The sequence below is a fragment of the Psammomys obesus genome, unplaced genomic scaffold (genome assembly GCF_907164565.1).
Source record: "Psammomys obesus unplaced genomic scaffold, mPsaObe1.curated_primary_1811, whole genome shotgun sequence".
Classification (NCBI taxonomy): domain Eukaryota; kingdom Metazoa; phylum Chordata; class Mammalia; order Rodentia; family Muridae; genus Psammomys; species Psammomys obesus.
The window spans coordinates 12400973-12419542 of NW_026596109.1; the positions used below are offsets into that span (position 1 = coordinate 12400973).

Genomic DNA, 18570 nt, shown 5'->3' on the forward strand with positions numbered 1-18570 from the left:
TCTGATTTCATAGAACTAGAAGGTCTTTGGATATGATCCTTTGCCAGAGCAGCCATGTTGCTAGATTAATGTTTCTCTACAGAAGCACAGTTTTATTCATTTCAAGAAAAGGCCTGATGAGCATAGGTAAACTAAGAGAACACTGAGTTTGGGGGAAACATGAAAAAAAGAAAAAATTGTGAATTCATCCAAAGCTAAGGATATGTGTAGTACACAAGTCAACAAGAGACCCAGTAACCTCCCACTTCAATTTCTCCGTAGTTATCTTTTCTTCTGCAGACTTTTCTCTGCTTTGGTTTGTTTGCTTTGTTGTTGTCGGTTGGTTTGGTTTGGTTTTTGTGTGTGTATGTGTTTATGTGTGTATGTGTGTGGGTATTGGTGTTTTCTGTGTGTGGGTGTAGTGTTTTTGTTGTTATTGTTGTTTTTGAGACATAGTCTCACTGTGTAACCCTAGTGGCCTGGGACTCTCTATATAGACTAAGGCTAGCCTAGAACTCAGAGATCTGCCTACCCCTACCCCTGGAATGCTGGGATCAAAGGCATGCAACTTTTCTCTGCTTTTTATCTTCTAACTTTTATTCATAAATCTGCCTTAATTCCAGTTAACTATCATTTCAGGAAATGGGTATTTAAAGTATAATATGAAAACACAACAGTGGCTATAGGCATAAGACATAGAAGAGAAAAACTAACTTGTTAGTTTCATAGATTTACAGTTGGTGAGCCCGCATTAATTTGTTTTGAGCAGTAAATTTAAGCATTTCTCAGGGACCTGCTTCTGTGTGCCCCCAGTATGCTCATCACTGGTACCGAGAAGGATGATACAGTCCTTTAACTATTAATGATATACAAATAATTTTAGTAAAAATTACATAATTTCCATGATGCCAGGTATATGTGGAACATAGAAATAGTGGTAGTGGTTACAAGACTATATGCATGTGTTAGAAAACTTTCTAATCCATTTTACTGCATGTTCATTTGAAAATAAAACTTTTCAGAAGGAAAATACACAATCCATAGAATAGATTCTAAAATCAGTTTTTAAGAAATTGTATTGCCTTTTATTTTAATAGGTGCTCTTGAGGCACCTATTAAAATACTAGCATTGTAAACATAAGCCTGGGTCATTTTTTAAATTACTTTTTAAATTTTATTTTTTTATAATTTATTCACTTTATATCCCGATTGTAGCCCCCTTCCTCATCTCCTCCAGAGCCTGGGTGATTTGTATATTCTTCAAAGCATGTATTTTATACCCATCTTACAAAAGAGGAAACTATGAGAATATTTAATGATTTTCTTAATGACTAATTGGAAAAAGTCATATTTTATAGACAACAGTAGGATTGTATAGTGTTTACGAATACAGACCCTGGATGTTGGATGTCTCAAAAGTGTAGTACATTGGCTGCTAGCACCCTAGCTACCAAGAGAGCTACCATGGACTGTTTGAAAATCATTTCTGTGTCACTGTGCTTTTGAGTTAGGTTCCAGTTCCCTCTTAGGTAAATGAAAATACTAGTACTTCTGTTCTATGTGTATTTTGAAGATTAAGCTAATAGATATTAAAGCATATATTATAGCATCTGGTCTTTAGTCAGCAGACATAAATGTTATCTATTATCTTTACTCAAGGCTGAACTAAAAAAATGTCAGAACTGACATAGTCATAATCCATCATTCTGCAGTTGAAGAAACAGCCATTATATTACTAACTCAAGATCACTTACAGTCAGACTTGTTATCCGATGCTTTAGTGTTATTTTCTTTTAAATATATCTTGTAATGAATGGCTAATGGAGATGAGGAATTGGGAGAGAATATTTTTCAAGTGATTTTGTGTTCTATTCTTTTAATTTTAAGATTTTTGGTTTTTTAAGACAGGGTCTCAAGAGTTCCAGGTTGGCCTCAGACTTGCTTTCTGGCCAAAGATAACCTTGTACTTATGATCATGCTTGCTTTACTTTTTGCGTGCTGAGATAGGCAGGTATGCACATAGCCACACATGGTTTAGGAAGTCCTGGGGAATCAAACCAAGGGCTTTCTGCATGTGAAACAGCACTGTGCCAGCTGAGCTACATTGCCAGGCTGGAGTTAAGATTTGTTGTTATTGTTTTTGTTTGGTTTGTATTTGGTTTTCTATCAAATTTTGTGCTACCCAAGCCACACATATTGTAGGCAAGTGATCTACCACTAAGTTCCTCGCCAGCGCATATCATTTGGTTTTCAGTAACATTTTGTCTATATTTGATTATACTAATTTAGCATGTATAAAGGATTTGTCCCTAGGAAAAACTAGTCTAACTAAAGTCTGGAATTTCTTCACTGCAAATACTCTAGGTATATATGAAATAAAGAATATGTATTTTGTTATTTTAACCAGTTTATTCACGTAAAGCAATAGAAATATTCAGCTTTACGACGAACTCAAAATATTTGTGAACATCTCTTATCTAGGATGGGGATAAAGCCTTCTATACAGTTTTTAATCCAATGATCAATTTGAGTGTGTACCTATGAGTATCTTATTACTGCTTACTAGGAGAATAAACTGTAGAATTCACTTTGTAAGCCAAGACTAGCCAACCGTGGAGAACATATCATCTTGTGCTTGAAAGCACTCTCATTTGCTTTTCAGAATGATGTATTTCTGTAAAGGAAATATCTGACATATGCCTCTCTGCTGACTCCTTTACTCTTCATTTTGGAGAGACCTTTCTTGCTTTCTTGTGCTTTCTTGCTCTGTATTTCAATCCAGAAATTTCTTCTAGTGCCTTCCATGTGATAAGCCCAGGCCAAGCTATCCAGGATAACAGCATTTCTGTTGTCAGGGAACTTGGCCATTTGTCTATAAAAATGAAATCCCAGTGTCTGGAAGCAATTAGGTGGTACGAATGAAGAGACATGGCCACGGTCAAGTGGGCTAGAAGGAGGTTTAGAAGAGGAGAAAGTGCACACAGGACAGAAGAACAGAAAGTGGTGTCTTTTGAACTGAACTCTGAGTAAATGCTCATGCTTAATACTTAAGAGAAGCTCATTGTCTCCATACAGGACTGAAAGTTGCTGAGTAAGCGCTCTGGTATCAAATTGCCTGAATTCAAGTCCTAACTGTGTCACCTAGCAAACCCTAAGTTGTGGGAAGAACCGCACCAACTTTTTGTCCCTTCATTTTGTGTTAAAAAGATAGCCTTTATGTGTAAATTATTTGTTTGCACCTATATGTGTGCATTCAAGAGGCTAGAAGAGGACGTCACATCTTCTGGAGCTGAAGTCACAAATGATTGTGAGCCAGCATGTGGGTGCTGCAAATGGAATCTGGAAGCCGGGAGAGCAATAAAGACTCTTAACTTCTAAGCCATCTCTCCTATCCCTGTGCCTCCATTTTTTAAATTTGATTTTTATGTGTGTGAGTACTTGATCTGCATGTAGGTCTGTGAACCACATATCTTCCTGGTGTTCATGGGACTATTCCCTGGGACTAGAGTTACAGACAGTGCTAATCCCCCAAGGATAGCAGTACCCTTAGTCACTGAGCCTCCTCTTGAGCCCCTTGTCTTTAGTGTCAGCTACTTTTATAGTTGTGAATTTATATTAATTAATTCTTGTAAAGTACTTAGATTAGTATCTGATAGCTGTTAAGTATCCAGGAAATACTTTGTGTAGTGATGATCCTGTAAACTGAGTTTGAAAGAATGGATGGAAAATAACAATTTCGATTGAGAAAGGGGAGGACATTGCAAAAATCTGAACATAAGATGTAGCTTATAATTTTGCATAGCTTGATGCAGGTGGGAAAGAAGTAGCAGTACAAGGAGCAGTTGTCCATAGAAAGGACTGGGGAAACTGCAAATGTATGGTAAGGTGCATTTTTCACAAGGTATATACCTATATTCTCGTAGAATTTGAATTTTAAACTGAGAGTAGTTAATACGGTTTTCTAAGCAGGAAATTTGCACCATTGGGAAACTATGATGTCTGTAGCATTTGTACACTTGCTTTGTTCAGTCTTCACAATAATATTGTTATAATTTATCTGCTTTGTTTGCTTTTTTTTTTTATACATTGCTTTTCAAAATGTAGTCAACAGAGCACTTTTGCTAAAAGTACAGATTTCTAGGCTTATATGTTGAAAATTCCCCTAGTATAGCGGGGAGGGTTCTCTGTTCTTTCTAGGTTTCCTGTATAAAAGTGGTTTCTGTGTATCTTCAGATTTGAGCACTGTGGGGTTAGCAGTAAGAGCACAAGTGTTTGGAGTGGACAAGCACAGCTTCTCAACAGGGTACACCCTGGGCAGGTTACATAACCATTTTATGTCTCAGCTTTTCTGTCAAGAAGTGGCAGTTTAAAAAAAAAAAAAAAGAAGTAGCAGTTTTCCTTGTGGCATTGTGGGAATGCAAAAAGACATTTGTAAACTGACTATAATTGATATTTGAGCCTATCCCACAACTAGTGAAAAAAGACGTGTCTTGGGAGGCTTGTCTCCAGTTTCTAACAAAAGGCTAATGTCAGTTAGCTGTGCACTAAGTGTTTTATAAAATTTTAAGTGAGTACCTAAATGAAAGAATGAGTTTTATGGAAAACAATAGAAAACTGAGACTATGAAAAATGCAAATGTCAGATCTGAGCAAGAGAGAACAAGGTTTGAACAGAGGTGCTTGGAAATGTGGTGATCCCACCCCAGGTCACAAGGCTGATATGCAGACTGTCTTTGGATTAAGTCAGCACTTACACAGATGCTCACAACCTACCCTGTTTTCTCTGAGGTAGACACTGAGACAGTCCCCTTTTAACTCCTGCCACTAAAGAAATTAGCAAACTACTCCAAAAGATCCAGCTTTTCAACTCACTGCCAAATACTACCTCTACTCAAATGAAAAAGAATCTTTTCTAAACACCTCCACCGGAAATTCCAGGGGAGTTCTAGCAGGGCAAGACTTCAAGATTAAAACTACCAGCTCCCTGTAATGTATAAATTCATCTCTGTTTTCATTGTCCTTAAGTGGGCTGTTTTTAACTCACTCTGTTTAAAACTGTTAACAGGCGTTTACTTAAAAATTAGTTTGTTTTTTTTTTATGTAAACAGTACGTTTAATGTTTATGTTCAATCTTTATGTACTAGGAACCTGAAAAAAAGACCAAGTGTTAGATTTTCCCTGGTTTTCACTACATTGTTTTTGAGTGCTAACAATTCATTAATGATTTTGTAGAAAAATTGAGTTCATGTAAATTTAAATAAAAAGGGTTTATTTCTCATATGTAGACGTCTTGCTTAGCATTGTAAGATCCTGAATTCTATATCACTATCAATATTATTACTTTGAGACAGGCTCTCTCATAAAACCCTAGACTAGACTGATCAGCCAGCAAGCTCTCAGGATCCTCCTCTCTGCCCCCAATCCCGAGATTATATAAATATATAGGAATAGACATGCAGATGATAGATAGATAGATAGATAGATAGATAGATAGATAGATAGATAGATAGACAGACAGACAGACAGACAGACAGACAGACAGACAGACGGACAGGTGATGTCTGTAGCCAAATATTCATATATTCATTTGTTGTTCCTTGGTATTTTTAGAATCTATCAAGTATCAGACATTGCATTAGGACTAAAGACACAGATGGAAAAAAGTATACTAAGTTTGTTTATAGTCAGAAAGAAGTAGTCAAACTCAGAGATGAGAAACATTATGAAGCTGGAGGTAAACATCCCTTCGTTCTCTGTGGAAAGTCCATTAGTAATCAGGTGAACAAAGTCCAAACTTGATATTCCTGTTAGTTCATGTAGCAAGTGGAAACAGATTTTTATACCCCGAAAAATAATTCTAAGACTTAAGGAGTGTATTTGCATCTTTTTTTTGGAAGATAAAATTATAGATTCAAGTGAAATAAAGCAGGAAGACCTCTTAGATTCGGTACTAGCATTCTAACCAGCTCTGTGGGACCCTGGAAAAATCACTTTCTTTTCTAAGACTTAATTTCTTCATCTCTAAATAGGTGTTTTTGTTCTTTCAAAGATTTATTTATTATGTATACAGTGTTCTGCCTACATGCCAGAAGAGAGCACCAGATCTTATTATAGGTGGTTGTGGGCCACTATGTGGCTGCTGGGAATTGAACTCAGGACTTCTGGAAAAGCAGCCAGTGCTCTTAACCTTTGAGCCATCTCTCCAGCCCCTCTAAATAGGTAGGGTTTTATTTTTTTGGCCAACCTGATTGTTGTGAAAATATGTGTAAAAGTGCTTTGTAAACTCTGAAATACAAAACTTGAAGGGATTAAAAGTCCTAGATAAAAATATAGAAAGGGTATTCATTAATACTTCATGATTTCCTTTATAAATAATTAATGATAAATTTGATGAAATAGACAGAAAGTAAGAGTGTTTTACAGAGTGAAAACCATAGTGATAAACTTTCCCTTCCACTCTTACTGCAGAGCATTTCGTAGAATTGTTGTGTAACAGAGCTGTATTGGAAAGAAAATGCATATTTGCTGGCAGCTGGCTCTTTCCTTTCTTAAGAGTGTATGCTCTCAGGAGACATGTTCTTCTCAGGGTAATTTACATGGTTACAGGGAAGCCTTTGTGTGGAATCTACTTGAAAGCACAAGTTTTATCAAACTATTCTTGCTTTCTGTAAGACAAGTAAGAATCCCTGATCATGAACTTAAACAGTGTTTGTGTGAAATAGGATTCAGCAGGACATCATTTTAAAGTTCCTATTCTGAGTCATTTAGTTTATGGTGGGGCCCAGTTGTTGGCATACTCTAAGTTGATGCCCATGTTATGTGTTACAAGAGTTACCACATGAAATGATCCCTAGATCCTTATTCTTTTCTTTATATTAGAAAAGTAAAACCATCTCCTGGAATTTTGATTCATTCTTTATGTTTCCTTTTTTATAAGTGCTTACTAGACATTCTGTTTGATAAGTACTTAAACAGTTAAGTAGCCAAACGATTCTGATTTAAGGTGTGTTTTGTGGTTAACTTACTGTACATTATTCCAACATTGTTAGGCATCTTTAATCTCAAAACAGCCTGTGAATATAGAGCAAGTCTGACCTCCTGCAGCCACTAGCAGTGTGGTGAGTTTACAGTTTACATACTTGAGATGAGCCTGAGTTTAGTTCTTATCCAATGGTCAGTGAAAGCAGACATTACAGATTTTACTTCACTCTGTGTGAATGCTGATGGCTTCCAGCAGAAAGACATTCGGTCTGCAGTTTGCTATAACCCTTACTAACTGTTCTCTTCATAATTCCTATTCAGTAAAATCAAGAACATAACTAAGTTTCCATTCTTTTTTAGTAGCATTTTCTGAGGTCGGTGATAGCACACTATTTTAATCCCAGCCCTCGGAATGCAGAGATAAGTGGATCTCTGTGAGTTCTAGGCCACCCTGATCCTGGTCATGTATTTTGGGGAAAGGGGGAAAGATATCTTCTTAAGTAAAATAAATTTATAAATTTAACCAGAAAAAAAAAAATAGCTCTTTTGTCTCTTCTGTTTTCAGTTCGGGGAATGAGGCAAATCAGTCTCCTTTAACCTTCATTTCCTGCTGTCTTCTTAGGCCTTGGTCTTTGTGTGAACTTTCTCAGTAGAAGTCACTCAGTCCTGAGGCACCTTCTTCAGTTTTCTAAATCAGTGGAGTTTGAAGACACAAGAACCCAGGCATGATTGGCTTAAAATTTCTACAAATGTCATTGATAAAAGGCTTTGTGTACACACTCTCTAAAATTGTAAGAGGAATTGCCATATCCTGTCATGATGGAGGTTTCAGCAACTGTTCTAAGAAATATTTTGACAACAATACTTCTGCTTTTAATAATCTTTGCATTTTCATAATTGGTTGGTGAGGTGGTCTCTAAGATTAGCAGATTATTGGGGGTAGAATGGCATCATAGTAAAAATAGGAATGCCCAGTGAACTGTGAGTTTATTCACGTAGGCCAGGGCCTGAAGTAAGTTTTAAAGACAAAAAGCAAAAATGAAACAAAAATATTTGGCCACAGAGATTAGTAACAGAAATTATGCCAGTCCTGAATCAGCCTGGTTGGATATCTTTACAAAGCTTGTTGTTTGGTTTTGCTTTATTTTTTAGATAGGGTCATTCACTATAACCCAGGGTGGCACTGAATGCAATACTCTCTAGGTTGCAGCAGTATGCTTTCTGTGAAGCTGTAGCAGATGGCAAGGCTGTGGTTCTCGTAGTCTTTTGTGGTAGTTACTATCAGTCAGTCATGCAAGAACCTTTCCTTTGTAGTCACTCAGCTTTATGTATTTATGCTTTTGTTAGGCTTTATATTTTTATTCTGTAACTTTAAATGATAGAATTTGGGGGTTGTTTATTTTGTTTTGATTCATTTTGTTTTTTTGTGATAGGGCTTCTCTGTGTAGCCCTGGTTGTCCTGGAACTCATTCTGTAGACCAGGCTGGCCTCGAACTCCTAGATCTGCCTGCCTCTACCTCCCAAGTGCTGGGATTAAAGGCATGCACTGCCCCCGGAGGGTTATATTTTATTTGGGAGCTATGAAAGTTTGTGCACATGTGTATGTATGGACACCTTTCTGGATTTGTCTTGGAGAAGCACTTAGGACTGTAAGCCTTGAGTCATAAGGCTTATGTAGTGTGAACATTTTCATAAACTGCCAAAGTGTCTTCCAGAGCCTCTAAGTCATTGACATTCTCACCAGCAGTGTGTCAGAATGTCAGTACCTCTCCATCTCTGTTAGCACATGGTATGACATGTAGTCATTTTAGACACTCGAGTGGGTGTGTAGTGTCTCCTGGTTTTAGTTTGCATTTCCTGTTCACTAATGAGCTGGGGAATCTTTTCATGCGGCTCATCTGTTTTACATATGCCTTTAATTGATGAAAGGTTTGAAAATCTTTCCTGTTTTAAAATTGGGGTCTTTCATTATTTTTTTTTGAGAGTCCTTTACATATCTAAGGTACAAAGTTTTTTATTTGACCTGATATGTAAAGATTTTTCTCCCTATCTGTGGCTTGTCTTTTATTCTCTTTTATAAATAAGTTTTGTCTTTAAGAAAACAGAAGTTTTCAATGTTCGTATTTAAATTCACCTTAACTTTTTTTTTCTCTTTACTTATCCATTCTTTTGAGTCCAACCTAAGAATTGTCTCCTAACACATGGTCACCAGGCTTTCCTGTGTTCCTCTGCTAGTTTAGACGTAGAGCCTGGTTCGTTTGAGTAGATCTGTAGTTAGACATGTACCTTGAAATTCTTGAGCTGCGTGCATATCTAGTAGTTCCCGCACAATTCAGGAGTATCATCCTTTTCCACCACGATTACATTGGTGTGTGTGTAGAAGAAGCAGTTTCTTAGAGAACATAGGTTCCTGCCTGATCTCCACCTTTTGCTTTGTTTAGTAGTGGCCCACATCCCTGGGAAGTAACTAACAGCTCTCTAACTGGACTAAGGGAAACCAGGCCTGGTACTGGAAACTTTCTCAACTTCTCTTGGCTAGTGAGGTTGTGGGTCTTAGAGGAAAGCCTCTAAACTGTTGCTTTACTAAACCAGCACAGTTTCCTTACTGCATTCCAAATACTTACTCTCATACCTCAGTCCTCATTAAAGAAACTTCTCTTTGCTGGAAATGGAGACTGTTAACACAGCTTACTGCTTACCAGTACAAGGCTGCCTGTTTTCTGGTAACATGAAAAGGACAGGATATCTGTTCAGATCACTTGATTCACCACTGAGCTAACATTTCTTTTACTAGCATTTCTAATAAGTAATGTTATTTATTAAATAATAACATTATTAATAGGTTTGTTGATTAATAATTATATTGTCAATTATTAATTGATAATGATAAATGATTGTTGATATTAATAATATTAATAATAAGTAATATTACTTCTGTCCTTTCTCTTTTATTCTGTTCTTTTTTCCAAGACAGGGTTTCTCTGTATAGCCTTGGCTGTCCTGGACTCACTTTGTAGACCAGGCTGGCCTTGAACTCACAAAGATCTGCCTGCCTCTGCCCCCCCCCCCCCCCCCCCCCCCCCCGAGTGCTGGGATTACAAGCATGTGACACCTCTGCCCGGCTTGTAATATTACTTATAGTAAATAACATTACTTATTAAAGTAATAGCTCTGCTCCCCCACAAAAATCGTTGCTCTATATTCTTTCTGTATGAGGTTTCCTGTTCTAGGTACCTTATGTAAACAGAAACATGATATTTGTCTTCTCATAGTTGTCTTTCATTAACGTAGATGCCTTAAGATTTGTCTATATTGTAGTATCCTTTCCTTTTATAGCTGAATAATATTGCATTTTGTGTGCATGTGTGTATATGTATGTATTTGTATACCACATTTGTATTTTCCATTTCTGTTTGTAGACACAAGTTTTTTTTCCACCTCCTGGGTATTGTAAATACTACTATGAATATATTCTTACTGGACATTTATGATCTTATTTAAAGATGCCTACTTGAATCATTTGCCCTGTTTTCCTTATCAAATACATGACTTGTAATATTAGTTACATTTTGTAGATTGTCTTCCCCTTTTTAAAATGGGTTAGAGGGGTTTTTTCTTCATTAATTAATTAATTTCTTTATTTTACACCTCAATCATAACCCCACTCTCTCCTCTCCTTCCCTCCCTGCCCCTCCTCCCCCAAGTGGCACATCAAGTCGCATCAGGACTAAGTGCCCTCTCTCCCAGTGAGACAACACAAGGCAGCCCTGCTAGGGAAACAGTTCCAGAGGGAGACAACAGAGTCCAAGTCAGAGACAGCCCCTGCTCCAGTTGTTAGGGGACCCACTTGAGGACCAAGAAGCCTGTCAGCTTCATAGGTGTAGGAGGCCTAGGACCTGTCCATACCTCTTCTTTGGTTGATGGTTCAGTCTCTATGAGCCCCCTTAGGCCCAGGTTAGTTGGCTATGTAGATCTTCTTGTGGTGTCCTTGATACCTCTAGTGCCCTCAATCCTTCCCCTAACTCTTCCACAGACTGCCTGAGTTCCACCTAATGTTTGGCTGTGGGTCTCTGGATCTGTTTTCATTATCTGTTGTGTGAAGCCTCTCAGATGGCAGGTATGCTAGGCTCCTGTCTGCAAGAATAACAGATTATCATTAATAGTGTCAGGGGTTGGCTCTCTCCCATGGGGTGGATATCAAGTTGGGCCAGGTATTGGTTTGTCTCTTCTCTCAATAGCATTCTTTGATGCATAGAAGTGTTTTATGAGTCTTTTCCTTCTTTCCTTCCTTTCTTTTCTTTTTCAGATTTTTGAGACCAGGTCTCACCCCAAAACCCAGGCTGGCCTAGAAGTCTCTCTGCAAGGACATATTTGAAGGTCATAGGCATAGTGCCAAGAGACATACTTGAGATTATGAAACTAGATTTAACCCCACCCCCTGGGATTTTTTAAGTCTAATAATATAGTATAATATGTGTATATCAGGGGGTGCCTTAGCAGTTTTTACCTCTAATTCCCAAATTGTAGAGGTTGCTTTGAGTAGAATAGATGCAGGGGTAGATATAAAATCTCTAGATAAGATATGAACAAATAATAGCTATGCACACATAACTGTAACCACAAGAAGACCTTAATAAATTTGTGAGCTTTTGTTCTGAACCACATGCCATGATGTCAGGAAAGGACAGGAACAAGGAAAAGATGGGGACGCATTCAGGAGTCCTGGGTTTCCACCTACGCTCTGCCGCTAGCTTTGTTAGATAGGCTTGGGCAGAGTCTATTCTCATGCTCCATCTCTGAAGTGGCTCCTTGGCACATGTTGGTCTTCCTGTATTTATAAAAGTGTATGAAAGACAGGTGGAGTTTTGAGCAGTCAAGCTGGTGGAACAGAAAGCAACCTTATTTAAGGAGCCAGAGGAGAGTAACCTAACCCTGAACACCAGTGGTCACCTGGCCTTCTGTGTTTCCAGTGCACATGTCATAGCAAATGTAAAATTGATACTTAATGAATATTTGTGGAAGAAATGAAGGAGAAAAAAGGGGTAGGCATAATGGTGACTATTTGGTTTAGGAAATTCTCTCCAACAGATGCCACATTCCTGGGGCACAGATCCTGAATATAATGACCTTTATATTTGCAACAATCTGTTTTAGGAAAGAACTGTTTGCTTACAGTGATTGTTTCATGAACTGTAGTTGTATTTAAATGGCTGAGGTGGCTTGTCCCATTGTAGAATGTACATAGTAACATAACAAGTCAGTCCTGTCCAGCCAGTTGACTACATTAACCAGGCCGGCTACTTTGTAGATGAGCTATACTTATTTTCCTCTTTGCAGTGCAAATAATCGATGCTTTGTACCTAAAAAGATGACTATTTATCCAGCATATACTTGGAACTGAGGGTGTAGCTCAGGGTAGATTCTGTGCTTAGCATGTACGAAGCCCTAAGTTTAATCCCCAACATCAAAGTAAATAAATGAAGATAGAAGCCAGGCTTGATGGCACATGCCTGTAATCTTAGCACTCAAAAGCTAGACACAATAAAGTCAGTTGTTCAAGGAGCCAGTGTCAAAATTAAAAAAGGAGGAAAAAAAAAAACACACACACACACCAAGCATGGTTGCACATGCCCTTAATACCAGCATTGCAAAGGCATAGCTCTATGAATTTGAGGCTAGCTAGCCTGGTCTATATTGTGATCCAGGCGAGCCAGGGATGCATAGTGAGAACATGTCATTGAGAGAGAGAAGTGGATGGGGATGCTGGAGAGAGAACTCTGTGGATAAGGTATTTACTGTTTATGAGGATTTCAAGTTGGAATCTGGGCAGTATGTATCTATAACCCAGGAGTGAGGGGAAGAAATGGGCAGATCGCAGGGGTTTCTGGCCAGAGCGCCAAATCATTGACCCCAGGTATTGAGAGACTTTCTCTGAAAAACTAATCGAGGACAACAGGAGAACACAGAATCAGCTAAGCAGGGTTCATGGGGGCTCACAGACACGGAAATGGCAGTCACAGAGCCTGCATGGGTCTGTGCTAGGTCCTCTGCGTATATGTTATGGTTGTTTAGTTTGGGGTTTTTGTGACTCCTAACAATGGGAGTAGGGGTGTCTCTGACTCTTTACCTGTTCTTGGGACCATTTTCTTCCTACTGAGTTGCTTTATCCAACCTTGATATGAGGAGTTGTGCCTAATCTTATTCTAACTTGTTATGCTGTGTCCAGTTGATATCCCTGGAAGGCCTGCTGTTTTCTTTAGGGAAACAGAGAAGCAGTGGATCTGGGGGACAGGGGAGGTGGGGGAAGGGCTAGGAGGAGTTTAGGGAGGAGAGACTGTGGTTGGGATGCATTGTGTAAGAGAAGAATAAATGTAAAAACTAAGGTTTAGCACAGTAGTAGAGGACACTTCATATGAACCTTTGTCCTGCATGTAGCACAGTGAGCACACCTCTCCATGCTCACGCTGTCACGTTGATTTATTTAGCCTACACTTTAAAACCATCAGCAGCATGTAAAACACAGATGAACACTCCTTTTGTGGTGTTTATTTATGTTGAATAAATAATTATGAAACATAATTGCAGTTTAATAAATGCTTTAAAGGAAAAGCACAAATACCCTGAAATCAAAACTAATTTCAAAGAGGTGAAGTGAGGAAAAATAAAGTCAAATTAAAGTTTTAAAGGTCTTAAGAATTCCATAGTGCAGGTGTAAAAAGGGACAAGATGATTCTTAGAACTTGTTGATTGCATTCTAAACATAGATAATTTTGGAACTGTATTTTTCCATGGACACACAGGATCCATAAGAGTTCAATGCTTTAATTGATGTCTGAAAAGAAAAACATTTATCCATTCATGTAGATTGCCATTGGCAGCACCGAAGTTGTGCACAAATATTCCGGCCTGATTGCTGCTCCTCCTCAGTTATGATGAAGAAACTGTAGAATTCAGATTAACTAACTTAGATGAAATATCTAAGTGGCCATTCTTCATGAACTTGAGTTTGGGTTAAGGAAATCTATTTACAGAATAATAAATTCATTGAATGAACATGTAAACAGAAACAAAATATGCCTTGTTGACTCTGTCAAGTCACCATAAAACTTCATAATAAGAGTGGACTAAAAATTATCAATTGTGGGTTTGTTAAAATATAGTTAGAAGAAAATATGTCTGTGTAGTTAAAATATACTGTAAATGTCTTAAGGCCTATTCTTATGTGTAGTTTTGGTTTCCTTGTACTATTGTATCTGGTTTTGCTTTATAATTACTTAAGTATTGGATTTAGAAAGCCTTAAGGGAAAGGCCAGTGCTGCCTAGGTGTCAGAGAGACCAGTAAGAGAATGCTGAGCATGCGCTCCGTCCTGAGTGAGCATGTAGTTAACTAGAAAGGGAAAGAAGGAGAAGTGGAATTTCCAGTTGTAAGTCAGAAGTGGGCAAATGTTTGTGACAGTATATTTTTCGGTCCAAGGCAACAATGGCTGAAAGAAAAACTTATATCCTAAGAGTACAGCTGTTTAATAAATTTAAGCACGTGAGCAGGCATGGCATATGCACATGACTATTCCATGGATTTTACAAATAAAAATATGGTAGTTAATTAATTTCTAATTTTATATAAAATCAAGAGCTCAATGTAGGCAGGTGGTATGCTCACTTTAGAAGCTAAAAGTATTCTAAAAGAGGCCATGGATAAGGCTCTGTCATGCATGTGCCACACAAGCCTGAGGACCTGAGGTCGGCTCTCCAGCATGGGCTAGAAGCTGGTTCTTCCTTTCAGTGCTAGGAAGGTGGAGGTGGGGTCTCTACAGCTCTTTGACCAGCCAGCTTCCTCCGTTTAGCCTTTCTGGTTCTCTTTTCTTCATGTTTTACAATACCACATGTACATATGTCATTGGCTACATTCTGCATATCAGAGAAAACGTGGTTATTTCTTTTCTGAGATCATGTTACCTCACTTAATTCCATCACACAGAAAAAACACTGTAAAAGATTTTGACACAGATAACTTTCGTTAGCTGCATATTTTGAGTAAGAATGCAGGAGAGAAGTGCTTAACTACCAAAAGAGGAGAGGCTGTTTGTCTGAACTGAAATTTTGTGTTGTATGAAACGAGCTTAACAAGAGTATTTTGCTGTCTTTTTTTTTTTTTTTTTTTTTTTTTTTAATTTCTTCCCAGTCCTTAGTACCAGTGCTAAAAAAATAAAAATCAGGAGACAGGGGGACAGGACTCGTAATCATGCAAATCAATTAAGTGTTCAATGCTTTGCTACAATTCGTATGTTACTGCAGTTAATTCTCACAATAGCCATATCAGGTAAATAGGATTTCAATTTACTGTAAACAAGCAGTCACTTGGTCAGTTTATATACAGTAGAACCAGGATTCAAATATTCTCATTTTTGCTGTTGTAGGCCCATCTTGCTTGTTTCCTTATTCTGTATACTTTAAATTTCCTTATTTAATTGTAATAACAACTTAATTTAGAAATAAAGCAGGAAGATTTTCCTTTTTTTCTTTAAGAAAAAAAAATTGAAACTTTACCTGAATCTTTTATTTAAGGATGAACGTGAAGCCAGAGAAAATGTGAAGAGAGAGCAAGATGAGGCCTACCGTCTTTCCCTTGAAGCTGACAGGGCAAAGGTAGGTTTGGTCAAGTTTCTTCTAGAACATAGAGCTGGATCCTAAATGGCCTTTGGTTGTGGACGCCATCTCTCTCTCTCTCTTTTAATTACTTAGAGTCCTAAAAAATGTTAACTTTTTATTAGCTAGGTTCAGCTAACAGAAAGTAGTTCTATTCATAATTCTCAACTTGTCACTCATTTTGACAAAATAAGTTGTGTCAGAATCATAAAAATGATAACAAAATGAGTACAGTATGTACTTTATGTACTTTATAGTTAGTGAGTGGTAGAACCCAACAGGGTTGTCACACTTTTTTATTACTTGTGTGCCAGTGTGCATGTGAAGGTCAGAACCTTGAAGGAGTCAGTTCTCTCCTTCTACCGCATGGGCCCCAGGAATCTAACTCAGCTTTTCAGATAGGGCAGCAGGCTCCCTTCTCTGCTGAGTCAGTTCCCTGCCCAGGTGTTTAAGTGTTCTGAGTGACCACTATGCTGTTAGGGTGAGAACTGATGACTTGTTTAAGGCTTTTTAAGCACCTGCTGCTTTTCTGGGTGTTGAAGGAACGAAGAAATGAACCAGTCATGTTTGTGCCCACAAAAGAAGACTTATCATTTAAGTCAAGACCACACTGCCTCCTCTCAGGCAAGTGTCCCACAAGGCATCACAGAAGTAATGAATCTGTGAATGTTTGTGAACTAAGAGTTTCAATAGGGAGAAAAAAATATATATATATATATATATAAATATATATATTATTTTAAATATATATATATAAATATATATATATTATTTTATATATATATATTTTTTTTTCCAGCTTTTTTAAAGAGCCAGCAAATGGGAATATGCTGGGGATGTTTCCTACTGGTGAGGCAAGTGAACTACATCAAAGACAGCAGAACAAGCTAGCCTCCAGAGAGTATGGAGGCATGGAGGCATATTGTCTGTGCCAGGGAGGGAGCAGAAAGTGTCCAAAGTGGGAGCAAAAGAAATGTCCTAAATGTGGTTTGGGTTTTTGTTTTGTTTCTGTTTTTTGGTTGGGGGACTTGTTTTTGGTTTGGTTGTAGAGACAGCCTTTGTGTTCTGGACTGGCCTTTAAACTCTGTGTAGCTTAGAGTGACTGAACTTCCAATGCTCCTGCTGCCTCTCCAGAGTGAGAGGATCTATGCATGTGCTACCATGCTCAGTTCATACTTTGTGGTGCCAGGGATCAAACTAGAGCTTAATGTAGACGAGGCACACATGGGGCCAACTCAGCCATATTCTGAACCTTCAAAGGAGCTTATATACCCCCTTATCCAGAGCTGACAATGTTGTGTGACCAAGAATCCAGTGTATCACAAAACTACTTTTTGTTGGTTTCATTTCTGTTCTTATTCCAGAAAAAAACCATTGCTATTATCACAGTGGCCATGTAGAGTATGTTGAATAAGTTCCTCAGATATAATTTCTTCCTTCTTCTTCTCCCCCACCCACAGCAGAAGTGGCCCAACTGTACTGTATGCTACAGTCAAACTACAACTCCTTATAGGAGAACTCAACACTCTGTGAACATTTATCACAATCCTGTCTGGGCTTGATTCCTTTGTTTTATTATTTCTTGCTATAAATGTTTATTAAATACTTATATTTTGTCGGTTGTATCAACAGAGAGAAGCTCATGAGAGAGAGATGGCAGAACAGTTTCGTTTGGAGCAGATTCGCAAAGAGCAAGAAGAGGAACGTGAGGTAGGACATAATTTAAGAAAGGAATTCTGTTGTATTTGGTAGTGAGGCTATTAATATTTTTTACAACACATTTGTGCTTTTCCTGGGCTCATTTTGGTATAAGAGACCAAACCTGTCTTTAAAAGAATTATCCCTGATCTAGTATATGGGACTCTTAGAAAAAACTAGATGAAGTATTAGATTCCTGGTTTTCTTTTACCTATGTTTCTATTCCCCATTTGATGCTTTAAATAGGCACTTCTCATCATTCTTAGATTGTGAGAATATACTAACTGTATTTCCATCCCTTCCCCAAACTTTTCCCACCAAAAAATCCAGTGCTGCTTCTGTAACGTCTTTCATTGAGCCCCTAGTTTGTTCTGCTGATACTTTCCTTTTGAGTTCATGTCTATATCCAAATAAAGAAAATGTACACTCACTCTCTGTGTTTCTTAAGCCGTGTACTCACAGTCTGCGTAGACAGTGGTGCGGGTGTAGGGTCTGCCCTGCCTGACAGTCTTTAAACTGTGGAATGTGGTGCTTGCGTAGCAAGTACTGAAAGAGGTGCATGCCTGAGTATAGTGGGGATAAGGGAGATAGCACCAGTGATTCTTTTGGATACCGAGTGATCTAAATTAAATCTTTGTAAAATGTTACCTAGAAACTGACGAACTGTTTCTAAAGTGTATATGAAGAAATATAACTGGAATGGTTGAAACAATAATGAAAAAAGAACAAAGTATGAGAGTTTACGACTTAAATCTTTAAAGTTCTAGGAAAGAACATGAGGAAAATCTTCATGGTCTCAAGTTAATCAGAGATTGTGTAGACATGACACCAGTTATGATCCATAAAATAGCACATCTCAGGCTGGAGACATGACTCATGAGTAAGCATACATTCTGCTGTTCCAAAGAACTCAAGTTCAGTTCCCAGTTCTCAGCTACCTGTAAGTCCAGCTTACAGAGGTCCTGATGCACTCTTCTCGCCTCTGCGGGCAGCTGTGCTCACATGCACATACCTAAACCTATACAGAAAGCATAAACTGTTTTGGTTTTAATCTTTTAAAAAAAATCTAAATAAGACTTTATCAAATCAGGAATTCTGTGCATTGGAGTTACAGAACAATGATAGGGTGTTTGCCATATAAATACAAAGCCCTGGGTTAGATATTCAGTATCATACATATGTACACATACGTATACATGACAGGTTTATTGTTTGTAATTGTATCTTAATTTTAAAGTAGGAGGAAAATATCAAATGGCTTTTTCAA

General features: G+C 37.9%; 1 protein-coding gene across 1 annotated transcript in view; it reads left to right on the plus strand.

Moving 5' to 3' along the window:
* Positions 1–18570, plus strand: part of Faf1 (Fas associated factor 1) — a 284522-nt gene that overhangs the window by 232688 nt on the left and 33264 nt on the right. Inside the window, exons 16-17 of the mRNA XM_055629006.1 lie at positions 15525–15605; positions 17238–17315. Coding sequence (XP_055484981.1) covers positions 15525–15605; positions 17238–17315 — 159 coding nt within the window. The remainder of the gene's footprint in view (positions 1–15524; positions 15606–17237; positions 17316–18570) is intronic.